The 23,101-nt window shown below is 38.3% G+C and overlaps 2 protein-coding genes across 2 annotated transcripts in view; one reads left to right on the top strand and one right to left on the bottom strand.

Annotated features, from left to right (window-relative positions):
• The first annotated feature begins 797 nt into the window (after positions 1-797).
• On the top strand, positions 798-3,951 carry LOC107732423 (actin-related protein 2/3 complex subunit 5-like). The gene is made up of 4 exons (XM_016543756.1): positions 798-1,108; positions 2,025-2,097; positions 2,648-2,824; positions 2,894-3,951. Exons 1-4 carry the CDS (start codon positions 969-971, stop codon positions 2,954-2,956), a joined length of 453 nt encoding a protein of 150 aa, XP_016399242.1. The 5' UTR covers positions 798-968; the 3' UTR covers positions 2,957-3,951.
• Positions 3,952-4,729: 778 nt separating this feature from the next.
• Positions 4,730-23,101, bottom strand: part of LOC107732365 (hemicentin-1-like) — a 96,770-nt gene continuing 78,398 nt past the window's right edge. Inside the window, exons 76-108 of the mRNA XM_016543661.1 lie at positions 22,357-22,513; positions 22,069-22,190; positions 21,822-21,986; positions 21,620-21,727; positions 21,287-21,424; positions 20,446-20,580; positions 20,091-20,360; positions 19,617-19,807; positions 19,318-19,531; positions 19,049-19,183; positions 18,758-18,948; positions 17,977-18,058; positions 17,557-17,826; positions 17,286-17,456; positions 15,524-15,691; positions 15,274-15,444; positions 14,882-15,052; positions 13,818-13,988; positions 13,030-13,200; positions 12,388-12,534; positions 12,039-12,176; positions 11,833-11,954; positions 11,484-11,721; positions 10,270-10,332; positions 10,041-10,160; positions 9,795-9,929; positions 9,528-9,641; positions 9,200-9,325; positions 8,868-8,996; positions 7,619-7,981; positions 6,591-6,710; positions 6,333-6,459; positions 4,730-6,246 (exon numbers count right to left, since the gene is read on the bottom strand). Coding sequence (XP_016399147.1) covers positions 5,880-6,246; positions 6,333-6,459; positions 6,591-6,710; positions 7,619-7,981; positions 8,868-8,996; positions 9,200-9,325; positions 9,528-9,641; positions 9,795-9,929; positions 10,041-10,160; positions 10,270-10,332; positions 11,484-11,721; positions 11,833-11,954; positions 12,039-12,176; positions 12,388-12,534; positions 13,030-13,200; positions 13,818-13,988; positions 14,882-15,052; positions 15,274-15,444; positions 15,524-15,691; positions 17,286-17,456; positions 17,557-17,826; positions 17,977-18,058; positions 18,758-18,948; positions 19,049-19,183; positions 19,318-19,531; positions 19,617-19,807; positions 20,091-20,360; positions 20,446-20,580; positions 21,287-21,424; positions 21,620-21,727; positions 21,822-21,986; positions 22,069-22,190; positions 22,357-22,513 — 5,510 coding nt within the window. The 3' untranslated portion in view covers positions 4,730-5,879. The remainder of the gene's footprint in view (positions 6,247-6,332; positions 6,460-6,590; positions 6,711-7,618; positions 7,982-8,867; positions 8,997-9,199; positions 9,326-9,527; positions 9,642-9,794; positions 9,930-10,040; positions 10,161-10,269; positions 10,333-11,483; positions 11,722-11,832; positions 11,955-12,038; positions 12,177-12,387; positions 12,535-13,029; positions 13,201-13,817; positions 13,989-14,881; positions 15,053-15,273; positions 15,445-15,523; positions 15,692-17,285; positions 17,457-17,556; positions 17,827-17,976; positions 18,059-18,757; positions 18,949-19,048; positions 19,184-19,317; positions 19,532-19,616; positions 19,808-20,090; positions 20,361-20,445; positions 20,581-21,286; positions 21,425-21,619; positions 21,728-21,821; positions 21,987-22,068; positions 22,191-22,356; positions 22,514-23,101) is intronic.

The following is a 23,101-nucleotide window of genomic DNA, read 5'->3' as shown; positions in this document are numbered from 1 at the left end:
TCAATTTCTGAGAAGTACATAAATCACATTTCTGAGAAGTACATAAAAAGTAGACTGAAAGTATACTGTCCTATTTTTTGTTTAAAAGAAGTATACTAATAGCACACTTGAATAAACTTCTTTTTCGTAAGGGATGCCAATCAGGTATGGAGCCGTGTTCGTCCATTGAATATTAATAAACTAATAAATATGTAAATAAGAACACAGTGTGGAATCTCAAAATAAGAATTATTAATTGCTAACCGAGCAACAGTGTGAAACCTAGGATTACGTTTACCTGCGATTTTGAAAGGGTTTGGTTCAAGTGTGAAAAGCGCCAAACGTTTTAAGACAGCGAATGAACGTTTTCTGTCGCCCTCTACCTAATAAACCCTACATAAACCCGAATCACATTACGTAATATATTTAAAAAAAATTTTTTTTATTTATGGACAGAAGCAGAAAAGATTTTGATTCTTTCTTTATTTTTTTTAATCTTAAAAGGCCCCTCGTTGTTGATAACGGAAAGTGAAATGAAAAGTGTAAATAGCCACAACCACAACGAAATTTGTTATTCCAGAAATGTCAAGAACTGTGTTTTTCAGTAATATCAACAGATGTTTGTGGGCAAATTAAAATAATAATGACATTTAATCTACATGTTGAACATTGTAACTTTGTAGTAATTGAGTTTATTTAATTATAAATTACTTTAAACAGTTTGAAGTCGTCTCGCAGTCCCATTGGATGTTTGCTTGAGGCCCCCCCAGTGGTTGAGAATCACTGGATCAGGATTGGAGAGCTTCAGTTCACCGGTGTTCCCGATAGAGGGCGCGCTATGCGGAAGTGATAGAAATCCACCACTGACTACCAGACAGTACGCTGCAGGAGTCGCCAGGCTGGTTTAGCATAGACGACTGTTAGATTGTGCTCATGCAAAACAGCGTTTAGCTAGCTGAACATCAGACGGGGAATAAATAGCCTTCATCATGTCAAAGAATACGGTGTCCGATCGTTTCCGTAAAGTGGATGTGGATGAGTACGACGAGAACAAGTTTGTGGACGAGGAAGAGGGAGGAGAAAACCAGCTGGGTCCAGATGAGGCAGAGGTGGATTCTCTCATCAGACAATATCCTTCTTTATTCACCAGCTAACAAATAGTCTTGCATTTTCAGTGGCACTATCTCATATAAACAATTTCCGTGTGCTTTATGCTTGAGTGGGTAATGATGACACCAGCAATGGATATAATACGGCTAATTATTTTCCTGGAAAAAAGTATGCATAAATAATTAAAGCAAAAAAGTGCTTATTAACAGGTAGAAGGAAAGACGATAATTGTATTTTGTTTGGAGCCAGTTTTACGTCAACATTATATTCACTGATTTGCTGTTCATAATTCATGAGTTGCCTGATGTACCAGCTGGCCTGCAGATTTCTGTACATCAAAGACTCCACACAGACAGAACTGGGTTCTTTGCTCTATTCTACTCATTTACATGTATTTTACTGGACAGGCACCGATCCAGTGTCCTGCAATATTGATAGCGTTGTCTATAAAAGTGAAGCGAAAATAGTCACAAACATGCTTGATTAGTTTCATTGTCCGCTCGTGCTGCATTATGTACACGTATCAGCTCATATTCAGACCTCTGAAATGTCCAGGCCTGTCTTAACGTTCCAGACATTCTTTTTAACAAAACTGTTTGTGAAAAAAGATGCTGATTACTTAGAATTATGCTGATGGTGATTGTTAACTACAACATACTCAAACGGTGCGGGGGTTGTAAATATTAGGTTCTTCTGTCATTTGAAACTGTTGCATTATTAGTACAAGGAAGTTGAATTCATGTCCTTATATGTCAATTTTGGAGTACCCAGGGCCTTATTTCCTGTTTCTAATTTTTTCCCCCTGTGGTTGCCTTGTAATAGGTTTTCTTCAAGTGCAACATGTCCACAGCATTTGGATATTGTAAAGCAGCATGTATTCATGCATGCATAGGTATTTGAATTGTGTTGGTGTTTTTCTTAACTCCACTCTTCAAAGGGAACCTTATGGGTGCATTGCAGGCAGTGTTAAAAAACCCACCAATCAACACAAAGAATCAGAACGTCAAGGTGAGTCATGCCACTTTTTTTCCTAAGAGGAAGGAAAAATAATTTTACTCCGATATCATAGCAAATCATAAAATTTTGTTGTCAGATTCAGCATAATTTTAGATATAAAATTGTACAGAGAATGTTGCACATTCATGGTTGTCCTTTAATAAAAAAAAATATATATTTTTGACATTTTGCTTATTCCAAAGTGTCATTAATATAAAACAACACCTTTAAACATGCTAACTTCTCTATTAAAGTGTATGTTTTATGCCTTGAAACAAGTTTCAAAATCATTCTTATGATTCACTGACTTCAATAATGCGAACAGCTTCTGTTTATTTCCCACTGTAAGTTTGGTGACCAAGTACAAATTTCCACAAAAAGGATAGCAATAAATGCACGTGCACAGCTATCCACTGTAATAACCACATGGAATTTCACTTGCTTAACTGTAGTGGGCTTCAAAGTCGCAAAAATACACAAAACTACATACAGTTGCTTTGATGGATCATACTTTTTTTTTTTTTTTCTTTCTTTTTAAATTTTTCGGACATTCTGGATGTAGGATCGCGCTGAAGGTCTAGTGCTGAAGGTGCTCAGCTCCTTTAAGAGCACTGACATAGAGAAAGGAGTTCAGTCTCTGGATAAGAATGGAGTAGATCTGCTCATGAAATACATCTACAAGGGGTTCGAGCAGCCTTCTGAGAACAACAGCGCTGTCCTGCTGCAGTGGCATGAAAAGGTAGGGTTAATAGCAATGCAAAGCATGTGGGAGGTCAGTAGTTAAATTCTTGCTTTGTATTCTCCTCAGGCTCTCTCTGCAGGTGGAGTGGGCTGCATCGTGAGGGTCCTAACAGCCAGGAAAACAGTGTAAACTGCAGTAGGTTAGCATAGCGCACAGAAAAACACAACCCAGCAGCAGGAAATCCTGCTGAGACACTCAGAACAAAGCGATGACTTTCCACAGGGTACTGAAGAGGACCTCTCATCCGATTTCAATGTGTTTTACCCTCTTCTGTTATATCACTCTTCACTCACATAGTCAAAAACGCATAACCGTGCCATCAGTTGTATGCTAGATTTACAGTAGCTTCTCTCAGGAATACTTTTCTATGCTCTTCTGTATTGTATTCAGCAATCTGAATACAAGAGACTTGTTAGAGTTTTATAAAAATCTTGCTTAAGTTTATTATAACCTTTTATTATTAATAGTAATTTACTTGCCGATGTTCTTGGAGAGAAATGTAACCTGTTATTTTAGTCTGCATGTGTGTGAAAGGCTTCAAATGAACAGTCACAGATTGCTCGTGTGTCTTACTGGCACGAAGTCTGTCCACAGTGATTGTGTCAGATTATGAATAATACTCTCCGGTGCATTAAACCTTCCCATCACTGATCCCTTCTCATTTGTTCTAAATCGCCAGGCGTTATCTCCATAGTATTTATTTTTTCATAACCAAAGCACATTAGCTTAAATACTCCTATAAGACATTCAGTTACAATGCCGATCTTATGCATCATCTGAAACATCTGTTTGATTTTCTTGGCAGATGGAGCCATCTCACTAATTGTGACTTTCACTAATGCTGTTATAATGTATTAATATCTTGTCTTAATGTATCTGTGTCAGCATTCCAAAGCACTTATTGCCGTGGACCATTGTTATTGTGTGTGTCAGAATGCATATGTCTGTATCCAGTCTGTGTCAGGAGGCGTTTTTAAGCCAATCATGTTAAATACTGCCTCAAAGCAGATCATTACTGATCCAGTCTGATCTGAGACGTATTGTCTGATCACAGGGACCTGCCTCTACAATGCAGTAATGCAGAAAGACAAAGTGTAAACACTCAATAAACCAAACCGGTATAATGACTGCCTTACAAAATATTCCTTTTTTATGTTTGTGCTTTTGTGATTGATTAATAAAATATGTTAAATATACTCTTGAGGACTTGAGTTTTATATTTTGAATTTATAGATTTAGGAATATGGTGAAAGCTCAATCCACAGCATCTGTGATAAAAACGCCGCACTATAGATGTCAACTTTGGTTTTGTTACTTTGTTTTTTTTACAAATGTTGGGTCAAAATGATTTTTTCTGGTCATTGATATTGTCAGTGAAATAGTATTTAACCTACAATATTTTCTTTTCAATATACACTACCATTCAAAAGTTTGGGGTGGGTAACTTTTTTTTTTTAAGAAGTCTCTTATGCTCACTGTAATCAGAAATACAGTTAAAAACAATATTGTAAAATATTATTACAATTTAAAATATCAGTTTTCTATTTTAATATATTTTACAATGTAATTTATTCCGGTGATGGGAAAGCTGAATTTTCAGCATCATTACTCCAGACTTCAGTGTCAGTGGATCATTCAGAAATCATTGAAATACACTAATTTGGAGCTCAAGAAACACATCTTATTATAATCAATGTGCTTCTTAATATTTTTTGTAGAAACAAAAAATGGATTCCTGGATTCTTTGAAGAATAGAAAGTTCAAAACGGCAACATTTATCTAAAAATCTATCTTGTGTATCATTATAAATGTCGTTACTGTCACTTAAAAAAAATGTACTAACCCCAAACTTTTATACAGCTCTGAAGTGAATGTATCATAATGAATGGATCGTACAATTTATTGCTTTTTTAAAAAAGTAATACAACATGGTATTACAAATAAAAAAAACAAACACTTATATACATATCATTAAAATAGAATGCACCTTGATTACTGACACAGTTACAAAAAAATACTCCCAAATGTGTATGAACCTGTAATGATAATGAGACATTGCTATTATGTGCATAATTACTGATTGACAATACTCTCTTCTAGAGCAAAAATAGGGCTTACCTGAGGTGGACGTCCATTTCATTTTTACTGCAGATGTGGCTCAAACCCAAACCTCATCATTATGTTAAAAAGCACAAAATTTAAACCAATAAAATGTTCCCCATCTCATTTCATAGAAAGCAATGGAGGGAATTGAGTTTCTTTCATATATTCAAGCAATTCCCAATAAGTTAATAGGTAGACATATATGCAAATGTATTCTATTACACCACCCATAGTCCTGCTGTACATTCTGATGAAGGATTCTTGCGGCCAAATCACTAACCCGCCAGCGGTCTTACTACTGGTTTCATGTGAAGTCTGTCTTGAAGTCTGAACCTCAGAGAGCAGCCTTGTCTGTTTGCAGGACTCTGCAAAGGCCTTTTACATGTCTACGTGACCTGTGAGAATCTCTTCAAGTGGCGGATCTGCACTCACACATACACACTCTCACACAAAGACCAATATAGCTCAGTCACACATGTACAAAACTGCACCATTCTCAGAGGTTGCGCTATAAAGGATTTTATCTGGATGGATTGCAAATTTTCTGTCATTCTCTATTTTTATGTCAGTAAATTATTGATACAGATTTTTTGAGACAACACCATTACCGGAACCTCTGTGCCAAGAGCTTTTTAGTCTTACTTTTTGACCTTTTCTTTTGCTTCCATAATGCTTCTCACATCTCTCTCCTTTTTTTTTCTTTTACTTCTCACATCTCTCTCCTGGTTTATTTTTACAGGGATGCTTTAAAAATGTATTGTCTCCCCTTTTCTGCATTTCTAATCCTGTTTAGAAACCCTTCATGTGGGAATATTTCTAGCATAGGGAAATTTAGGAAACTAGATTTCTTATTTTTTTATCTGTCAAAATAATGGAAAACATTACGATTTAGCGCACGCAACCTCTGATCATTCCCTCTCTTCATAGGCTGTGGGATGTAGTAAAGTGCTCAGTAGGGATAGGCTGAGACAGCGATGTAGACAATAAAGGTGGTCTGGTACTCTATGCCTCCATCAGCGCTGTAAGACAGGGCTCGCACCTTCATGCGGTACGTGTGAGGTTCGCGCAGTGGCCGGGTGGTGAACAGAACACCTTTGAGGTTTTCGTCCCGGAGGGCAAAGGGCAGAGTCATGTCCTCAACGACCACAAAGAAGGAAGTACGTGGGTGGACGACTCCATCCTGGGTGTAGGCAACCAGCCGGATCAGGTCCTGATTGGCAGCGATGCCAAAGGGCAGGGACAGCAGTTTGTACTCCAGTGCATACGGGCTCAGGGCGCACTCCAGATCATTGGGCGGACAATTCTTCAGGCAGAACCTGAGAGGACAGTCAGAACTCACTTTATTTTGAACAATCAACAAAACAAAAGTAGACAATTGCAAAGAAAAGAGTGGCAGTCTCACCCTGTGGCTGGATCTCTCTGATAGTTAGGAGGGCAAGGTGTGTCGATGCACTGGTAACTCCCTCTCATGTTGAAACACATCCTGTTTGCACCACACTGAATGTTCTGCTCCAGGCATTCATCTATGTCTATTCATACAAATACCAAAAGTGAGCAATGCACAAACCTCTTAAACTTAGTATCTTTAGATTTTTCACTCTCTAGAGAAGTTAACACATGTATTGTCTGTGTTTCTTATTGAATGTCTTAAGTTTCTTACCTTGGCAGGTTTTGCTGTTGGTCATAAGGCGATAGCCGCTGGGACACAAACACCTATGGCTGCCTGGTGTGTTCATACATTCATGTTGACATGTATCCCTCTGTTCACACTCATTAATATCTAAAACACAAGACAGGTAAGTAAGTAATTAATTATTATCTGAAAATGGTGCAATTTGTGTGTCCATGTCTTACTACTGATATGATTAATAGGACATAAATCATATTGACATTTCGAAATTAGTATATACTATAAAATAACTTTTAAGATTAAACATAAATCAGGACTACAGGCAATTTGCATGCACCAATTCATTATTCTTATGTCTGAATAATTTTTTAAAAAGTGTAATTTAAATAATAAATTATTGCTTTTACTATATTCCTTTTTCTAAAATGCTTGATGCAACTCATTGTTTTCTACGGAGCCCCTAAAGAGAAGGTGATGGAAATAGAAAAATGTTTGTGTTCACTGTTCACTTGCAAAACATTTGCATTTCCCTAAGAAAGTTTGTGTGTAAGTTCAATAAACTTTCGTATTCAAACTTTTGTAACAAACTTTTGTATTCAATGCAAAGCTTCTCAGGAGAATACAAAACTTTGTCAAGTGGACACAAAAACAATGAAAATCTCACGTTTTCATGGCTGTGTCCCCTTGGGCTCTGTAGTGTTCAATCCCATCTCCCTGCTTTAAAAATAATTGTTTTATTTTCTTTTTTTTCTGACATTATATTTACCAAGTACATATCTTCTAAATTACTTAATTTCACATATAACACATCGAAACTACTACCTGAATTTCCTCTATTTTGATCAAAAATGCTTCTTTCTCCTGAATTTTTCTGGCACTTACTGCACTATTGTCACAAAATATTACAAAAAAAGCATACTTTATAATCCATTAGATTATCAGTGTAATAGCAGCGGTTTTCAATATTCTAATCTTTTAAGAGCAAGAGTACTATATACATATACATCTGACCGTGCATATAACATGAAACCCAAATTCTACAGCTCAACAGTAGTTACCTAAACACTGGCCATTGTTTGCCTTAAAACCAGGGGAGCAGGAATTAGTATTCCTACGACTGCGTGATTGGGCATTGTTTGGTCTGTTGGTCATGTGACGCCCCCCGATGGGGACATATGAGTGGAAACTCTGTGAGGTCAGGCTATGGTAGCGCTGCTGGTAGGAGCTCCGATCAGAGGAGGACTGGGATGTTCTGTACCCATATGAGAAACTCTCATAGCTGGGCAAACGCTCTAGTCCGGCACAGGACTTGCCATCGCCCAGCAGGTGGAGCCCCGGTGGGCACAGGCACTTGTAGCTGCCAGGGCTGTTCACGCACTGATAGGCACAGGGCACCGGTACCAGCTCACACTCGTTTATGTCTGCTCTCACAGCAAGACCAACACAGACAGGGAAAGAGAAACAGGAAAGCAAAGGGGGAAAATAAAGGAAATATAGTTGAAATAAAAATAGCAGGTAAAAAGAAGAAAAGAAAAAAGAAGGGGATGAGAAAAAATACTGCACATAAGTAGCTATCCCTCTAAAGCATGTTTCTTATGCAAAAATACATATTGTATTTTTGTTGTAAAATATTAAGTGTATTTAATGATTCCTCACAAGGAGCATCATTTCTATTAATAAATTAAATTCAGTTAACCCAGTGATTTATTATCAGCACTGAAACTCAATGGGAGCAACTGAGAACTGAAGAAAAACTCCAAATGCCAAAACGGCACTTCTAATCCCAACTGAATGTCACTAGAGGACATTCAAAAAATGCCACAGCAAAGCATAGCACTTCAGGGGAGAATCCCAAGCAGAAGGTTGAAGGGCAAAGACACAGACAGAGGAAGGACATAATCGTGATAGTCGTGCTGGCCTTGCTGTAAGAGTGAACCTACTTACCAGTGTAATACTGCAAAACTCCTGTCACTCTTAACAACTTGCAACACCTTACTGACAATTACATCAGCTTAGAAAGACTTGGATCCTTGATTTGGTATCAGTGACTGACTTCTTTGTTTCTTAAGGTTATATGTTGGTTAGTTTAAAAGCGCTGTGGCAACATAAGCAAGCTGTGTGGAAGGAAGTGACATCACAGGTTCTGAATGCTGTTTAGGTAAGAGTTGGTTCACAGAAATGAAATGCAGCAAAAGAGTGAAATGAAATGAAAATGAAGGCAGGGATGCAGTTTGGTGTTTGGCAGGAGAGCAGCCTGGGATGTTGGGAGAGGATTAGAGTTAGGTGTGGGGGAGTTAGACTACGTACCAAGGCAGGGGCGGCCCACACCCTGAGAGCGGTAACCCCTTGGACAAGTGCAGTGGTAGCTACCTCTGGTGTTTTCACAGATTTGGTTATGCCTGCACTGATGTGTGCCGTCATGGCATTCATCAATGTCTACAAACAGAATAAAAATGTATTCATCTTTGATCATAATCCAATTATGTAACAATCAATGTATAAATAAAAAACAAAAGTTGTTTTATTATATGTATATGTATGTATATATATATATATATATATATATACACACACACACACACACACACACACAACACAAATAGTTCTCGTCCCAAAACATAAACAACAACATTACAAACCTATGCAAGTGCCATTGCCTCCTTTGGTCATGCCAGTAGGGCAGAGGTCAATGCAAGTGTATCCACCACGTGTGTTTTTACACTGCTGATCTGAGCGACACACTCTCTGTTTGCATTCATTTATGTCTAAAGAGAAACAAGCAGCACTTTAGTTGCACAAGTGCATAGTTTTACAGACTAGGGCTGTCAAATTTTTTTTCAGGAGAGAAGCCAAAAGCTTTTCTTCACCCTAACTGAAATTATGCATTAATTTAGTTTTTCAGCCATTTTGACAGCCCTATTAAAGACCTAGCAAGACTATATGCCACGTGACAGGTTTTAAACGTACCAATACAGCGCCGATTCCTGAGTTGGTACCCTGGCTCACAAGCACAGCGGAAGCTGCCAATGGTGTTTAGACAGTGCTGATGGCAGGGGTTGGATTCCTGACACTCATTCACATCTGTAAAAGCAAGATTAAAACAATTCAAATGTATGCTAGAATGAAGACAATGATAAATAGAGAGCATTAATATACATTACAGTATGTCATATACAAATATGCACGTCAAAAATATACAAACATAAACTTATAAAACTAGGGACAACTCTGCACCTGAGCAGCTCAGCCCATTTGCTGTCCTCCTAAAGCCCCGCCCACAGCGCATCACACAGCGATAGGAGCCAATGGTGTTCTCACAGTCTTGTCCATCATGGCACATGTGACCACCCAATGAACACTCATCAATATCTAGGGTAAACGTAAAGGTAAACGTAAAGAAAGCAGTTGCTCAGTTGAGATTACAGAAACATCAATATCATACACTACTATTCAAAGGTAAACTTTTTAAAACTGTCATACCCTGGCATGTTCTACCATCAGCTGAGATGGTGAGTCCTCTGGGACAGGAACAGTAGTATGAGCCTATAGCATTGTGGCAGGCATGTGAGCAGGGGTTTCCCTCCGCACACTCATTCTCATCTTCATCAGCAAAAAAAGCACAGAATCTCATCAATGAAACTTTGTATATTCACAAATGAATAATATAATCTGTATCACAGTAAAAGCAAGAAATACGGTCTGACTATACCTGAACAATATGGCCCAGCAGGGTCCAGTTGAAAACCACTGGGACACTGATTACTGCGCTCTCCTGAGGACGAAAATACATTATAATTGAGAGGGATAGTTTTTAAAAAATCATATAAACTATTAAATATAACAGTTTGAACTGAATAAACAATTAAACCATAATGGCTACGTTCACACTGTCAGTTTTTGGGATTGACAACCGCATTGTCTTTGCAGGTGTGACTGAGTCTCGAAATGTCCCGTTCACACAGCAGCTTACAGTTGTGTTTAGAATACTGTCTGTATGAACGTGCAACGGGAGTCAAGTCCCATTCCTTACCAGTAATCATAGCGACAGTGATCAAAGTAAAATCAAAGATGGCGACGTCCATAAAACTGAAAGTCTTATCACTTTCTGACACGACAAGTGTCCAATCGAGCCGCGAGTTCTTTCGTCAAATCTTCATTAACCGACAGCAGCTTTTATATTTGGGTGGAGAGCGGAGCATTTGAATCGCATGCAGAACACAAAACTGACAGGAGCGGCTCAGGTGGAAAACTGACGGGATCTAAAACTTTCAGATGACACCCAGCTTATTTCTCTGTCACTGTAAGTTACCGAAAACACACATGAAAACACGCAACACACGGTAGACGCGTGTTTGTGAAGCAGAGCAGCTCCTCTCTTGCTGTATGACGTGACAGACAACTAGTTTTCCAGTCCTGTTCCATTCAAACAGCGCGGGTGTTCCGAGAATGCGGTTGTGAGTTCTGAAAATTTACAGGTGTGAGTTCTGTCACAGAATGCGGTTGTCACGACCGTTAATAACCAAACTGTGTGTGTGAATGTAACCGTATTAAGGACTCAAATACAGGACTGACAACCGTATTCTGCTGCTGTGTGAACATTGCTGCTGTGTGAATGTGGCCAATGATATGCTACAATTTGTTTATGATGTTTAGAGATGCATATGATGCTTGCATTAAATTTAATTACATTTTAAACCAGGCATTAAAACATTGTAATATACAGAAGAAAAACTGAAAACAGTTTAGTATCTTTTTAAAACTAAAAAGATACTAAAAAGATAGGCCATGATATTTGCTTCCAATACCAGCTTAATCAGATGCTGTAAAATAATAAAAATAAATAAATAAAATCAAATAAGTGACTGACACATCATTCATACCTAATGAATTTTTTCCTTAATGCATCCTGTATGTGTATTGTACCTTTAGCAATGGTGGCATGGATGGCAAACTCCAGAATCTCTTCTAGTGGACGGTACAGAGTGCTGATAGCCGAGGCGTGTAGAGTCTGCACCAGATAGGGCATCTTTCCTTTGGAGGGTCCGTATGTGATGGTATGATTCCAGGAGTAAGGCACGCTCACCCTGTCTATACTGAACATACGTGTAGACAGAGCATACAGCTCACCAGGACCAGTCTGGATGTAGTCTTCAGTGTAGTCCTGGAGTTTAAAAAGGATATTTTAATGTGATAAAGTTTATATTGTGTAACATCACATTTTCAAAGTATAAAAAGGTATAATATTCAATGAATTCAGTGATGGAGGTTCTACCTTAAGACTGATGTCTGCATTGGTTGGCAGTTGCAGGATGTGTCCGTTTACTACAATGTCCAGCAGAAGTGCTCCATCTGAGTCCAGCCCTCGTGCCACATGGGTCATTCTGAGAATCTCTCCTATAGTCAAAACACATATTAAATTAGGAAAACTTAGAGGAAAAGTTTTTAAAGATTTCTATACATCAATGTGATGCCTCATACCTGTGGCAAACTCCACCTGAGTCTCACGTCTGAAGATGCCATCTGTGAGAGTGTAACCGTTGATGGCTTCACCCAGCTCCTGTGCTGTGGTCCAGTATATGGGGTTCAGGATGGAGATCAACTTCCTCATAGCAGGGCCTGGATGATTTAGCAGAATATATATAAGCATAGACTTAAATTAAAATTTTCTTTCAATTTCTTGATGAATAGTCTTAGAACTACAGCCTCACTGCCACATAACAAAATAATTAATATACTGACAAATACTATACAGTACATTTATAACATTTTGGAAGAGAAAATATGATGCATTGCTGCTCATTAAAAAAACTCAGTAGCAGAGACTGACCAAGACTCCTGGGTATGTTAGTGATGGTGGCCTGTATAACTCTCCCTCCAGTGGGACTGCTGGAGATGGTGGCATTGAGGATGGCAATGCCAAACTCCACATCATTAATGTTCCCGATGATGCTTCCTCTGGCTTTCTGAGGGCCACCTTAGAGAGAAAAAAAAGCAGAAAAATTTAGACAATCTGCACTTATATCTTGTGCAGTTAACTTAAGACCAAGGTCAGACATTAACCAGTGGTTAGGGAAAGTTGTATAAAATGTGTCGTCAAGTTCTCTCATTGTACTCTATGCTTAAGAAGATAAGGGTTTATTTTGTATTTGATTTGATTTTATAGGTAAGAGTCATCATCTTTCTGAAAGTAATAATACTGAAAAAAGTTTAAAAAAAAAGTAAACCAGTGGTTAGGGAAAGTTGTATAAAATGTGTCGTCAAGTTCTCTCATTGTACTCTATGCTTAAGAAGATAAGGGTTTATTTTGTATTTGATTTGATTTTATAGGTAAGAGTCATCATCTTTCTGAAAGTAATAATACTGAAAAAAGTAAAAAAAAAAAAGTTAATTAAGAAATAATAAAAAAATTATTTGACAAAATTTCTTGATGTACGTCTTGATTAACAACCATACATAGTTGTAAATGTACCTGGACATGGCTGTATATTACATCTTGATAACTGGGTGGAGTCTCCTGGGCAGGGGCGGCCGTTGTTGCTGGGTGATGGATTGTTACAGAGTCTAACACGTGTCCGTTCTCCACCTCCACAGGATGCTGAACATTCACCCCAGGACTCCCATGAACTCCACTTACCATCAACTTCACACACACATACACAGATCACAGAAACGTGTGTAAGCAGTTACAGTAAAAATGTATCCAGAAGATGTCATTCAAGTTCTAATTAAAATAATCTTGTAAATCATAACCTAAAAAGTACTGCATGTAGCATCTCTTGTATATTTATTAATGTGTAGGAACTATGGGTTAGTGTATTGTACAATATATACTACCGTTCAAAAGTTTGGGGCGAGTATAATATATTAAGCAGCACAACTGTTTCCATCACTGACAATAATAAGAAATGATTTTTGAGCACCAAATCAGCATATTAGAATGATTTCTGAAGGATCATGTGATACGGAAGACTGGAATAATGGCTGCTTAAAAATTCAGCTTCGCCATCCAAGGAATACATTTGTATATGTTTTAAAACATTTAAAAATATATTTAAAATAGTATATTATATTCAGTATAAAATAGTATACATAATGTTTTAAATTGCAATAATATTATGTCACAATATTATTTTTTACTGTATTTTTAATTAAATAAATGTAGTCATATGAGAGCATCAGAGACTTCTTTCAAAATATTATTAAAAATTCTCCCTGAATTCATACTTTTGAACTGTAGTATTTGTATGAGTGCCATACCAGGGCAGTTGGCTGTGTTGCACTTCTGGATTTGAGAGTCTGATCCAGTACATGCTCTGCCTCCATTCGCTGGTCGAGGATTGTCACATGTTCTGTAGCGACGCATTTGACCACCGTTGCAGGTTCTGCTACAACTGCCCCAGCTGTTCCATGGGCCCCAGTTACCATGAACTATGAAGAGAAATTATTTGTACTTTCTGCTTTCATTATTACACCAATGTGTCTGCTTGTTTACCACATATGAAATGTGTTTACCACTGTTGGGCAGTAACTAGTTACTAGTAACTTAGTTACTGTAATAATATTACTTTTTGCAGTAACTAGTAGTGTAACTAATTACTAATAAGATCTCAGTAATAATATTACAGTTACCATCCATAAAACAGCTTAGTTACTTAGTTACTTTTGATGCCTCAACCCCACTGATTTAAAATCCAACAATCAAATAATTCCTAGATTTATTTACATAATTTTCAGGATTTGCACATGCATGTGATGTCCCCAGTGCAGCAGGCAAGCTTGGAATATGGAAAAGCTTACATTCAGCAGATAGAACTATTGTATTATATTGATTTTGTCAGGAAAAAAGATGATCTGAACACTGTTGTGTAAGTTGTGGCTTTACTTTACTCTGGCATTACATCCCACCCACATTTCTCTGATCAGCATGTGGTACATTATATTACTATAATTAAAAATCTTTTTGGAAAATTAAACAGTCTCTTACAAACTTATGTGATTTGATAAAATACATAATGAAATATAATCGTATATGGTGAGTGTTTGTAATAACTTCTGACTGCGAACCAATGTGGATTTTGGTCAAATGATGAGGCAGAAATATGTTGTTAGTAACATTCTATATTAAGAATTTTATGTGGAAGATACACAGTTACAACTTCTGTGGGGCGTGAAAAAAAAAGTAATGTAACTAGTTGTGTAACTAATTACTGTTGCCAGAAAGTAATAAGTAAAGTAACAATATTACTTTTGAAAGCAGTAACTAGCAATGAGTAATATATTACATTCTTTGAGTAACTAGCCCAACACTGGTGTTTACTCACTTGGACAGGGTTCACTGTTGCAGAAATCAATGTGGATGTCATTTCCCTCACATTGCCGTCCCCCATGCTGGGGGGCAGGACTTGCACAGATACGTGTCCTTTGCCTAGTACCGCCTCCGCAAGAAACACTACATGCCCCCCAACTTACCCAGGATGACCACTTGCCATCCACTGTTGAAGAAGGGAAGATAAGATAAGCCAATGCTTGTTAAACCTGGATTTGATTAATCATGAAATAATGGATGTGTATAAAGTTAATCTAGTACCAAGATCTTTCAGAAGAAAGACTAATTTGGGAAGAATATTAAAGATACTGTTCAGCCAAAAAATTTAATTCTGTCACCATTTATTTATTTACCTTTATCTATTATTACTTTGACCAGGATGCTTACCAGGGCAGTTCCTCTCACTGCACACTTGCGTCTGTGTGTCAGGTCCTTCACATGATGGTCCTTCAAATGAGGGTGGAGGGTTGTTGCAGAGTCTCAGCCTAGTCTGCATCCCTTTGCCACATGTTTCACTACAAGGGCTCCAAGGCAACCAGGCACCCCAGTTCCCTGCCACTGACAGATAAGCCAGTCAGACTGATAAAGACAAGATGTGTCCATGCATAAGCAGGAGAAGGTATGTTCCTCCACTCACCTGGGCACGGCCTTATACTACACATGATGGCCTCCACTGCTTTGCCCTCACATGCTCTGCCCCCATGCTGGGCAGGATTACTACAAGTCCGCACCCTAGTTCTGTTACCCTGACCACAGGTACGAGAGCACTCTTCCCAGGAAGACCACTCAGACCAATTACCATCCACTATAGGGACAAAGAGATAGATGAAAACATGACAAACAATTTTGCAGAGAACATATAACCTTTAAAGCCATAGAAGAATTGTTGCGGGTCTCCGAGCAACACAGCGGTGTTCAGTTTCTGAATGAATCCACGTTTTGAAAGAATCGTGTGAACCAATGATTCAAAGGTCAATTCATAAAGAGAGCAGTCTACTTCAGTCCTGAATGAATCAGCTGTTTGAATCGAATGAATGACTCATAAAGGGTTAAGGCTAGAAGGGATAGGTATGGCGCTACTGGGCATGCACACATCAATACAGCGTAATTTTTGTCACACTGTACAACAATAATTACTATTTTTTCATTATTGTAAGGGGTAGGTTTAGGGTTGGGGTAGACGTTAATAAAACACAATCTAATAGGTAGAAAATTCATTTCATTGTTGGTTTCCGGTCGGAGCTGTATCATCCTTAGGGGATCAATAGGGCCCTGCGCCTTTCTGGCTTGGGCCCTAATAACAAGAAACGGAGCAATTCCAATAGGGTCCTCACACCATCGGTGCTCGGGCCCTAATAATAAAAATAAAAAAACATTAAAGGGATAGTTCACCCCCCCCCAAAATTTTATTCTGTCATTATTTACTCACCCTCATGTCGTTTCAAACCTTTCTTTTGTGGAACATAAGAGAAGGTATTTTGAAGACCTGGTAACAAAGCTGTTTTGGTTACCAATGACTTTCATTGTATGAACAAAAAAATACTGAGATGTTTCTTAAATTATCTTTTTTTATGTTCCATAGTTTACGTTAGGCCATTGTAGCCTAAATGTTTATGTGTAATAAATTTTATGTTGAATGAAATAAAATATTTCTTCCTAAAGCTACAATTTGTTCTCCGAGCAACACAGCGGTGTTCAGTTTCTGAATGAATCCACGTTTTGAAAGAATCGTGTGAACCAATGATTCAAAGGTCAATTCATAAAGAGAGCAGTCTACTTCAGTCCTGAATGAATCAGCTGTTTGAATCGAATGAATGACTCATAAAGGGTTAAGGCTAGAAGGGATAGGTATGGCGCTACTGGGCATGCACACATCAATACAGCGTAATTTTTGTCACACTGTACAACAATAATTACTATTTTTTCATTATTGTAAGGGGTAGGTTTAGGGTTGGGGTAGACGTTAATAAAACACAATCTAATAGGTAGAAAATTCATTTCATTGTTGGTTTCCGGTCGGAGCTGTATCCCTTCTAGCCACAACCCTCATAAAGACATTTACCGCCACCTGCTGGCAGATTTAGTATCTTATTTAGAGTATAATTTTCATAAAAAAATAAAATTTGATACTTTCTCATTTAATACAAAAATGGCTTTAAATAATCTTTTGTGGGTATTTCAGTCAAATTTATTTTGCGATTAATTAGATTAATTAATTGAAACATCATGTAATTAATTACATAAATTTTTTTTATCTACTGACAGCCCTAATATATATATATATATATAGCTAGCAATATAAAAATATACAAATACATTTTTCACTCACAAATGCAGGTGAAATGCTCACAATGTAGAGCCCTGCTTAAAGGAGCAAAACAGATGACAATCTATTTTACCTGGACAAGGTTTGCCTTGACAGCTGCGTGTTTCTGTTGCTGAACCTATGCAGTGGCGTCCTCCATTCGCAGGAAATGGGTTATTGCACTGCCTCAGCCTCTTCTGCACTCCTGTGCCACAGGAAACACTGCAGGCTCCCCACTCCATCCATTCAGAGAAGCCTCCGTGAACTGCGAAACACACACAATTCAATCTACCATTATAACACATCTGACTGCATTATAATTGTCTTAATACTCACTAAAAATGTAAATGTGCAGTTTAGCTCACCTCGCACTGTGAGGGTCACACGCACCAGCACGGAGCCTAACAGATTTCGGGCCACGCACTCATACTCAGCTGTGTCCTCTTTCTGAGCACTACTGAACCGCAGAGAACTGTTATTCAGCATGGTGATGCGCTCATTACCCAACATTGGCCATCCCTGACGGGACCACTCGATGACAGGCGCAGGCTCTCCCTCTGCCTGGCAGTTTAGCACTACTGTGGAACCGGTGTCAACCACCGTCTCCACTGGCTCTGCAGTGATGCTTGGAGAACCTGTGGACCAGCACTGATGTTATTACAGTAACACAAGCTAGTGCTATTTTAGGGTTTGTATTGCCTGTGTGAGTATTCTTTGTGAATTTGACTGCAGATGACTAACTTTAAAGGATAAGTTTTCATTTTTGGTTTGAACTGTAGACTTACGCTGTAAGGTCAGTGTGACTGTTCTTTCCACCACACCTGCATCATTTGTGGCCACGCACATGTAATTTCCAGCATCTTCGCTCTACAACAATACAAACCCATTAATTATTCAAAATGTTCCTGTGGCTCAGTGGTAGAGCATTGCGTTAGCAATGCAAAGGTCGTGGGTTCAATTCCCAGGGCCACACATACTGATAAATAATGTATAGCCTGTATGCACTGTAAGTCGCTTTGGATACATTTTTTATGATTATTATAATTTTTTTTTTTTAATGAATTTTAAAATGGGGAAAATACGAAGAATTAAGGAATTTTGTATTGAATTTTGTATCGAGGATTGATGGCAAAAATGTTATGACCGTAATAACTCTTGTTTTATTGTAAAAATAATAGCCTGGTATTTTCAAAAGTCTATATCCTACATTATTTTTAAATTTTTTTCACCATGATATTTAAGACATGAAATAATACTTTTTTTTGGTTAGTGGTTGCAAGCAGTTGAGTATTTTGTGGTAAAAAAAATATGCAGAAAATGTAAAAATAATTGACAATTATTTTTAATTATTAAATTATAATTATTACACACAGCAGAAAAAAATAATGCAGGTAATGGACTCTCTTTCTCTTTGCTTTGAAATATGATAAGAATTAAATAAATAGTTTCTTTTGGAACAACATGCCAAGAGTAAAAAAAAAAATTGGGGTAAATCATGCAGTGTAGTTTATATGCTTTTCCATTTTGCAGCTGTATCTGTGACTGCAGTGTGCTGTGTTTGCTTACCACTGTGCCGTAGATGGCTAGAGATCCGTTGTCAAGCTGGCGGATTCGGTTGCTTATTTGCACATTGATGCCTTTTTTGCTCCACTGGATGGTGGGCAGAGGGTCTCCTCGTACCTCACAGTTAAGTATGGCATTCCCTCCCAGGGGCTCAATGCGATTTGAATGAACATCTCCGTCTATTATTGGTGGTTCTGGAAAAAGTGGACAAGAGATTCAGGTTTTTCACACTGCACTTGCTTTTGATTTTACAAGCAGAAAAAGTCATCATATAATAGAAATGCAGATGTTTACCTTTAACATAGACAAATCCCAGAGATTTGATGGATCCCACACTGCTCTCAGCCAAGCAGGAATAAGTGCCCGAGTCATCTTTACTCACACGCTCAATCACCAACTCGCTGTGGCCATTAACATGATCATACTGGGCTGTGGGTAGAAACAATAGTTTCCTTATTTTCACATAACAGTCTATTGACACATGCAGCATAACTAATAGTCCTGAACTACAGGGGATGCAAACTGGGGGTATTTGTAGGCTCAGTTAGAGGGATGATCTATACCATGGATGATATTGTTGTTGAACGCCCACGTGATCTTTGGTGGAGGAATGCCGGTGACTCCGCAGGTCAACAGGAGGCGCTCTCCCTTGTTGAGAGCCACATCCCCCAGGAGTTCAGTGAAGGCTGGATGTGTGTGGATGGACAGACCAATGGTACGACTGTCTTGCCCAACTGAGTTGGTGGCAACACATGTGTAACTCCCAGAATCTTCAGGCTATATACACAGAGAGATGCCTCAGAAAACTGTCACAGTATGTACACATTTTGAATATAAGCAGTTTGAAGATTGGGACTCTGACCTGTGCAGAGTCTATGAGCAGCTCTCCCGTGGGCAGGATTGTGTATTCTCCGGTGGTGTCGGAAAGTGCAATGTCATCTTTCTCCCAGGTGATGATGGACTGTGGGACTCCGTCTGCCACGCAGGTAAGCAAAGCTTGGGTGTTCTCCACCACAGACACCTCTGATTTTCCTTCACGGATGGAGGGAGGTACTGAGGTAGAGAAGAAGAAAAAAATGTATGTATTAGACCTGTATAGCTTATTTTATTTATTTATTATTTGATTATTAATCGCATAAATGAAATAATTATTAAAAAATCATTTAAAAGCTGGTTTACCATCATTCGACTAGTATTACATTGCTTATTATTATTATTATTATTATTATTATTATAAATATTCTACCAGATGGTAAATGAATTAATCAATTTTATCAATCAGTTAAATTAAATTATCTCAGTTTTTGCAATAAATCCATCTATCCTCTTGACTCACTCTGTACAGTGAGGCTCATCTCCAGACTGGTGGTTCCAGCCACATTAGCAGCAGTGCAGGTGTATCTGCCTGTATGTCCAGCTTGGGCAAAGGCGATTTGCAGCGCCCCTGTGCTGAGGACTCGCTGCCGCACAGACTCACTCAGCAGCTGCCCATTCTTGTACCAGGTAATAGAGGGAGAGGGGAAACCCTCCGAGTGGCACTGCAGAGTTACAGATGCATCTAGTGCCACAGTGTACACCTTGATGTCAGATGTTATGACAGGGGGCACTACAAGAAAAGTGAAATTTAAAACACTTCATAGACCACTTCCCACAGACATCTTAATTTTCATCACAGCCAATGTGTGTCTCACCCTGCACTCTGAGTTTGGTTTTCCCCAGTGCAGTGCCTGCTGGATTCTGAGCCACACACATGTAGGTTCCTGAATCCTCCACTCTGGCTTTAGAGATCTGCAGGCCGCCATTGGGGAGCACCGTAAAATCACCTCCTGATGATAAAAGGAATAAAGTAATTAAATTAATCACTTAATAATTAAACATTACATTTTTAATAGTAATTCAATTACAATTCAAAAGTTTGGTGGTCTGTATGATTTTTTTAATAGAAATTATTACTTTTATTCATCAGGGATGCATTAAATTGATCAAAAGTGACAGTAAAGATTTTTTCCAATGTTACTTTTTCTTCAAATAAATGCTGTTATTTTGAACTTTCTATTCATCCAATAATCACAAACAAAGTCACACACAAAAATATTAAGCACGCAGCACAACTGTTTTCAACATCAATAATAAATAACTTTTTTTAGAGGGATAATATGGCACTAAATATTGGAGTAATGGCTGCTGATGATTTAGCTTTTTCATCACAGGAATAAATTATATTTTAAAATATATCAAAATAGAAAACAGTTTTTTAATTGTATTTTGATCAAATAAATGCAGCCTTGGTGAGCATAAAAGACTTTTAAAAACATTACAAAAAATCTTACTGAACCCAAACTTTTGAATGTTATGTATGTAATACAATATAACTATATATAATTAGGTAGATTAAGAATTAACTATATGCATTAATTAAATATTTATTTAAATAATACATTATTATTTAATTACATTTAGTAATTAAATGCTACTGTAAAGAGATGAAAAGCTTGCTAATTATGCCCACAGTGGCACAGCTTTTGTTCTCACCTGCGGTAAAGATGTTGATGCCCTCTTTCTGCCAGGTGATAGTTGGGCGAGGGGAGCCTGTTGCTCTGCAGGGCAGGGTCACATGGTTGTTCAAAATCACATCCAGTGTTGAGGGGTGTGACTGTATTACCGGAGGTTCTATAAAATATAAATACAGACAATTATTAAATTTAAAAAAATACAAAGTGAAAAAAATTAATGTGGAGCCAGAAATGGGAATTTGTTATATACAATCTTATTAGCCACAAATAATAAAAAATAAAATAAATAAATAAACATTAAGTGGCACTTTTAGAAGCATGTTGGGTTTTATTGTTTCTGTACATCTCTTACCATGTACTGTGAGCTGAACATGTCGGTGGGCGGTGCCTGCAGCATTCTTGGCCACACAAGAGTAACGGCCTGAGTGACTCAGATCTGCAGCTGTGATCTGAAGAGGACCTAAGAGAAACCAAGGAAATAGAAATGTAACATTCAGATTAACTTCAAACTTCAATTGATATATTTTTTTACACTGTTACTACATATAGCTCACCTGACGGTAATATCGTATAGCCCTCTCCATCTTTAGCTAGTCTCAATCCATCTTTGCTCCAGTATAGGACAGGATGAGGCACTCCAGAGGCAGTGCAGCCGATGACCACCGGGGACAGTATGCTTACCACCAGCTCTGTGGCCTCATCAGCAATAGAAGGAGGAACTGTAGAGGGAAATAAACATTAAGTCCTCCTGAAATTCACATACAGATGTCACAGATGTCCTATACAGAAGTAGGGATTCACCATGTACAGTCAGCTGAATGGCTCGGCTCTCCTGGCCTGCCTCATTGGATAAAACACACTCGTACAGCGCTGTGTCCTCTACTGTGGGTGCGATGACAACCAGAGAGCCTGATGACAACAGCCTGAGGACAGATTGCAAACTGATTAACTGGACGCAATCGTGAATCTCAAGTGTCTTACTGTGCGATATTAAGCATCAGGGTCCTACTCTGACCCAAACTAAGAGTAATGCTCATTTGGCGATACAGTGAGAGGTGATAAGAGGAGAGGGAGGAAACCTGGCTGAACCTGTACATATTCTGGTTCTGATCAGTGTTAAGGGCTTGAGCATTTCTGGTCCAGCGAACGGAGGGTTTGGGGATGCCGGTGGCCTCACAGGATAGCGTGGTCTGGACATTGACTGTCACAGTGATGCTAGTGGGACCCTCGGTGATAGAGGGTGGCACTGGAGTAAAGAAGAACATTTGTGTTTACTGCATGTCAGGACGGTTCCTAAGATATTTAATAAACAAGATATTTAAAAACAGTGATATGCAAACACATGAACTTATAAACATGTATACCTAGAATGCAATGGATAAAAACATCTCTCAAATGCATTAAAGGGGTCATATGATGCGATTTCAATTTTTCCTTTCTCTTTGGAGTGTTACAAGCTCTTGGTGCATAAAGAAGATCTGTAAAGTTGCAAAGACTAAAGTCTCAAATCCAAAGAGATATTCTTTATAAAAGTTAAGAGTCAGCCACACCTACCTAAAACGGCTCGTTCTAACATGCCCCCACATGTCTATGTCACTGTGTGGGAAGATTTGCATAACGCCGCCCAAATGTTCACGCAAAGAAAGAAGGCGTAACTTTTATTCTCGCTGTAGTATTGTTGCCGCCGCTGTCATGTCATGAAGGCTCTGTGTTTCATTGTGAAAGCGAAACTACTTTGTTTGGCCTTCCAAAAGAGGACGATATCTGCTTCATCATGCCTGGAGCTGATCCGTGCTGGTCGCTGAGGAAATACAACAACTTCACGCTGTGGATC

This window comes from Sinocyclocheilus rhinocerous, unplaced genomic scaffold (genome assembly GCF_001515625.1).
Source record: "Sinocyclocheilus rhinocerous isolate Xijiao unplaced genomic scaffold, SAMN03320098_v1.1 scaffold68, whole genome shotgun sequence".
Lineage (NCBI taxonomy): Eukaryota > Metazoa > Chordata > Actinopteri > Cypriniformes > Cyprinidae > Sinocyclocheilus > Sinocyclocheilus rhinocerous.
The sequence above is the reverse complement of the archived record's forward strand: the minus strand, read 5'-3'. Positions and strand labels throughout refer to the sequence as shown.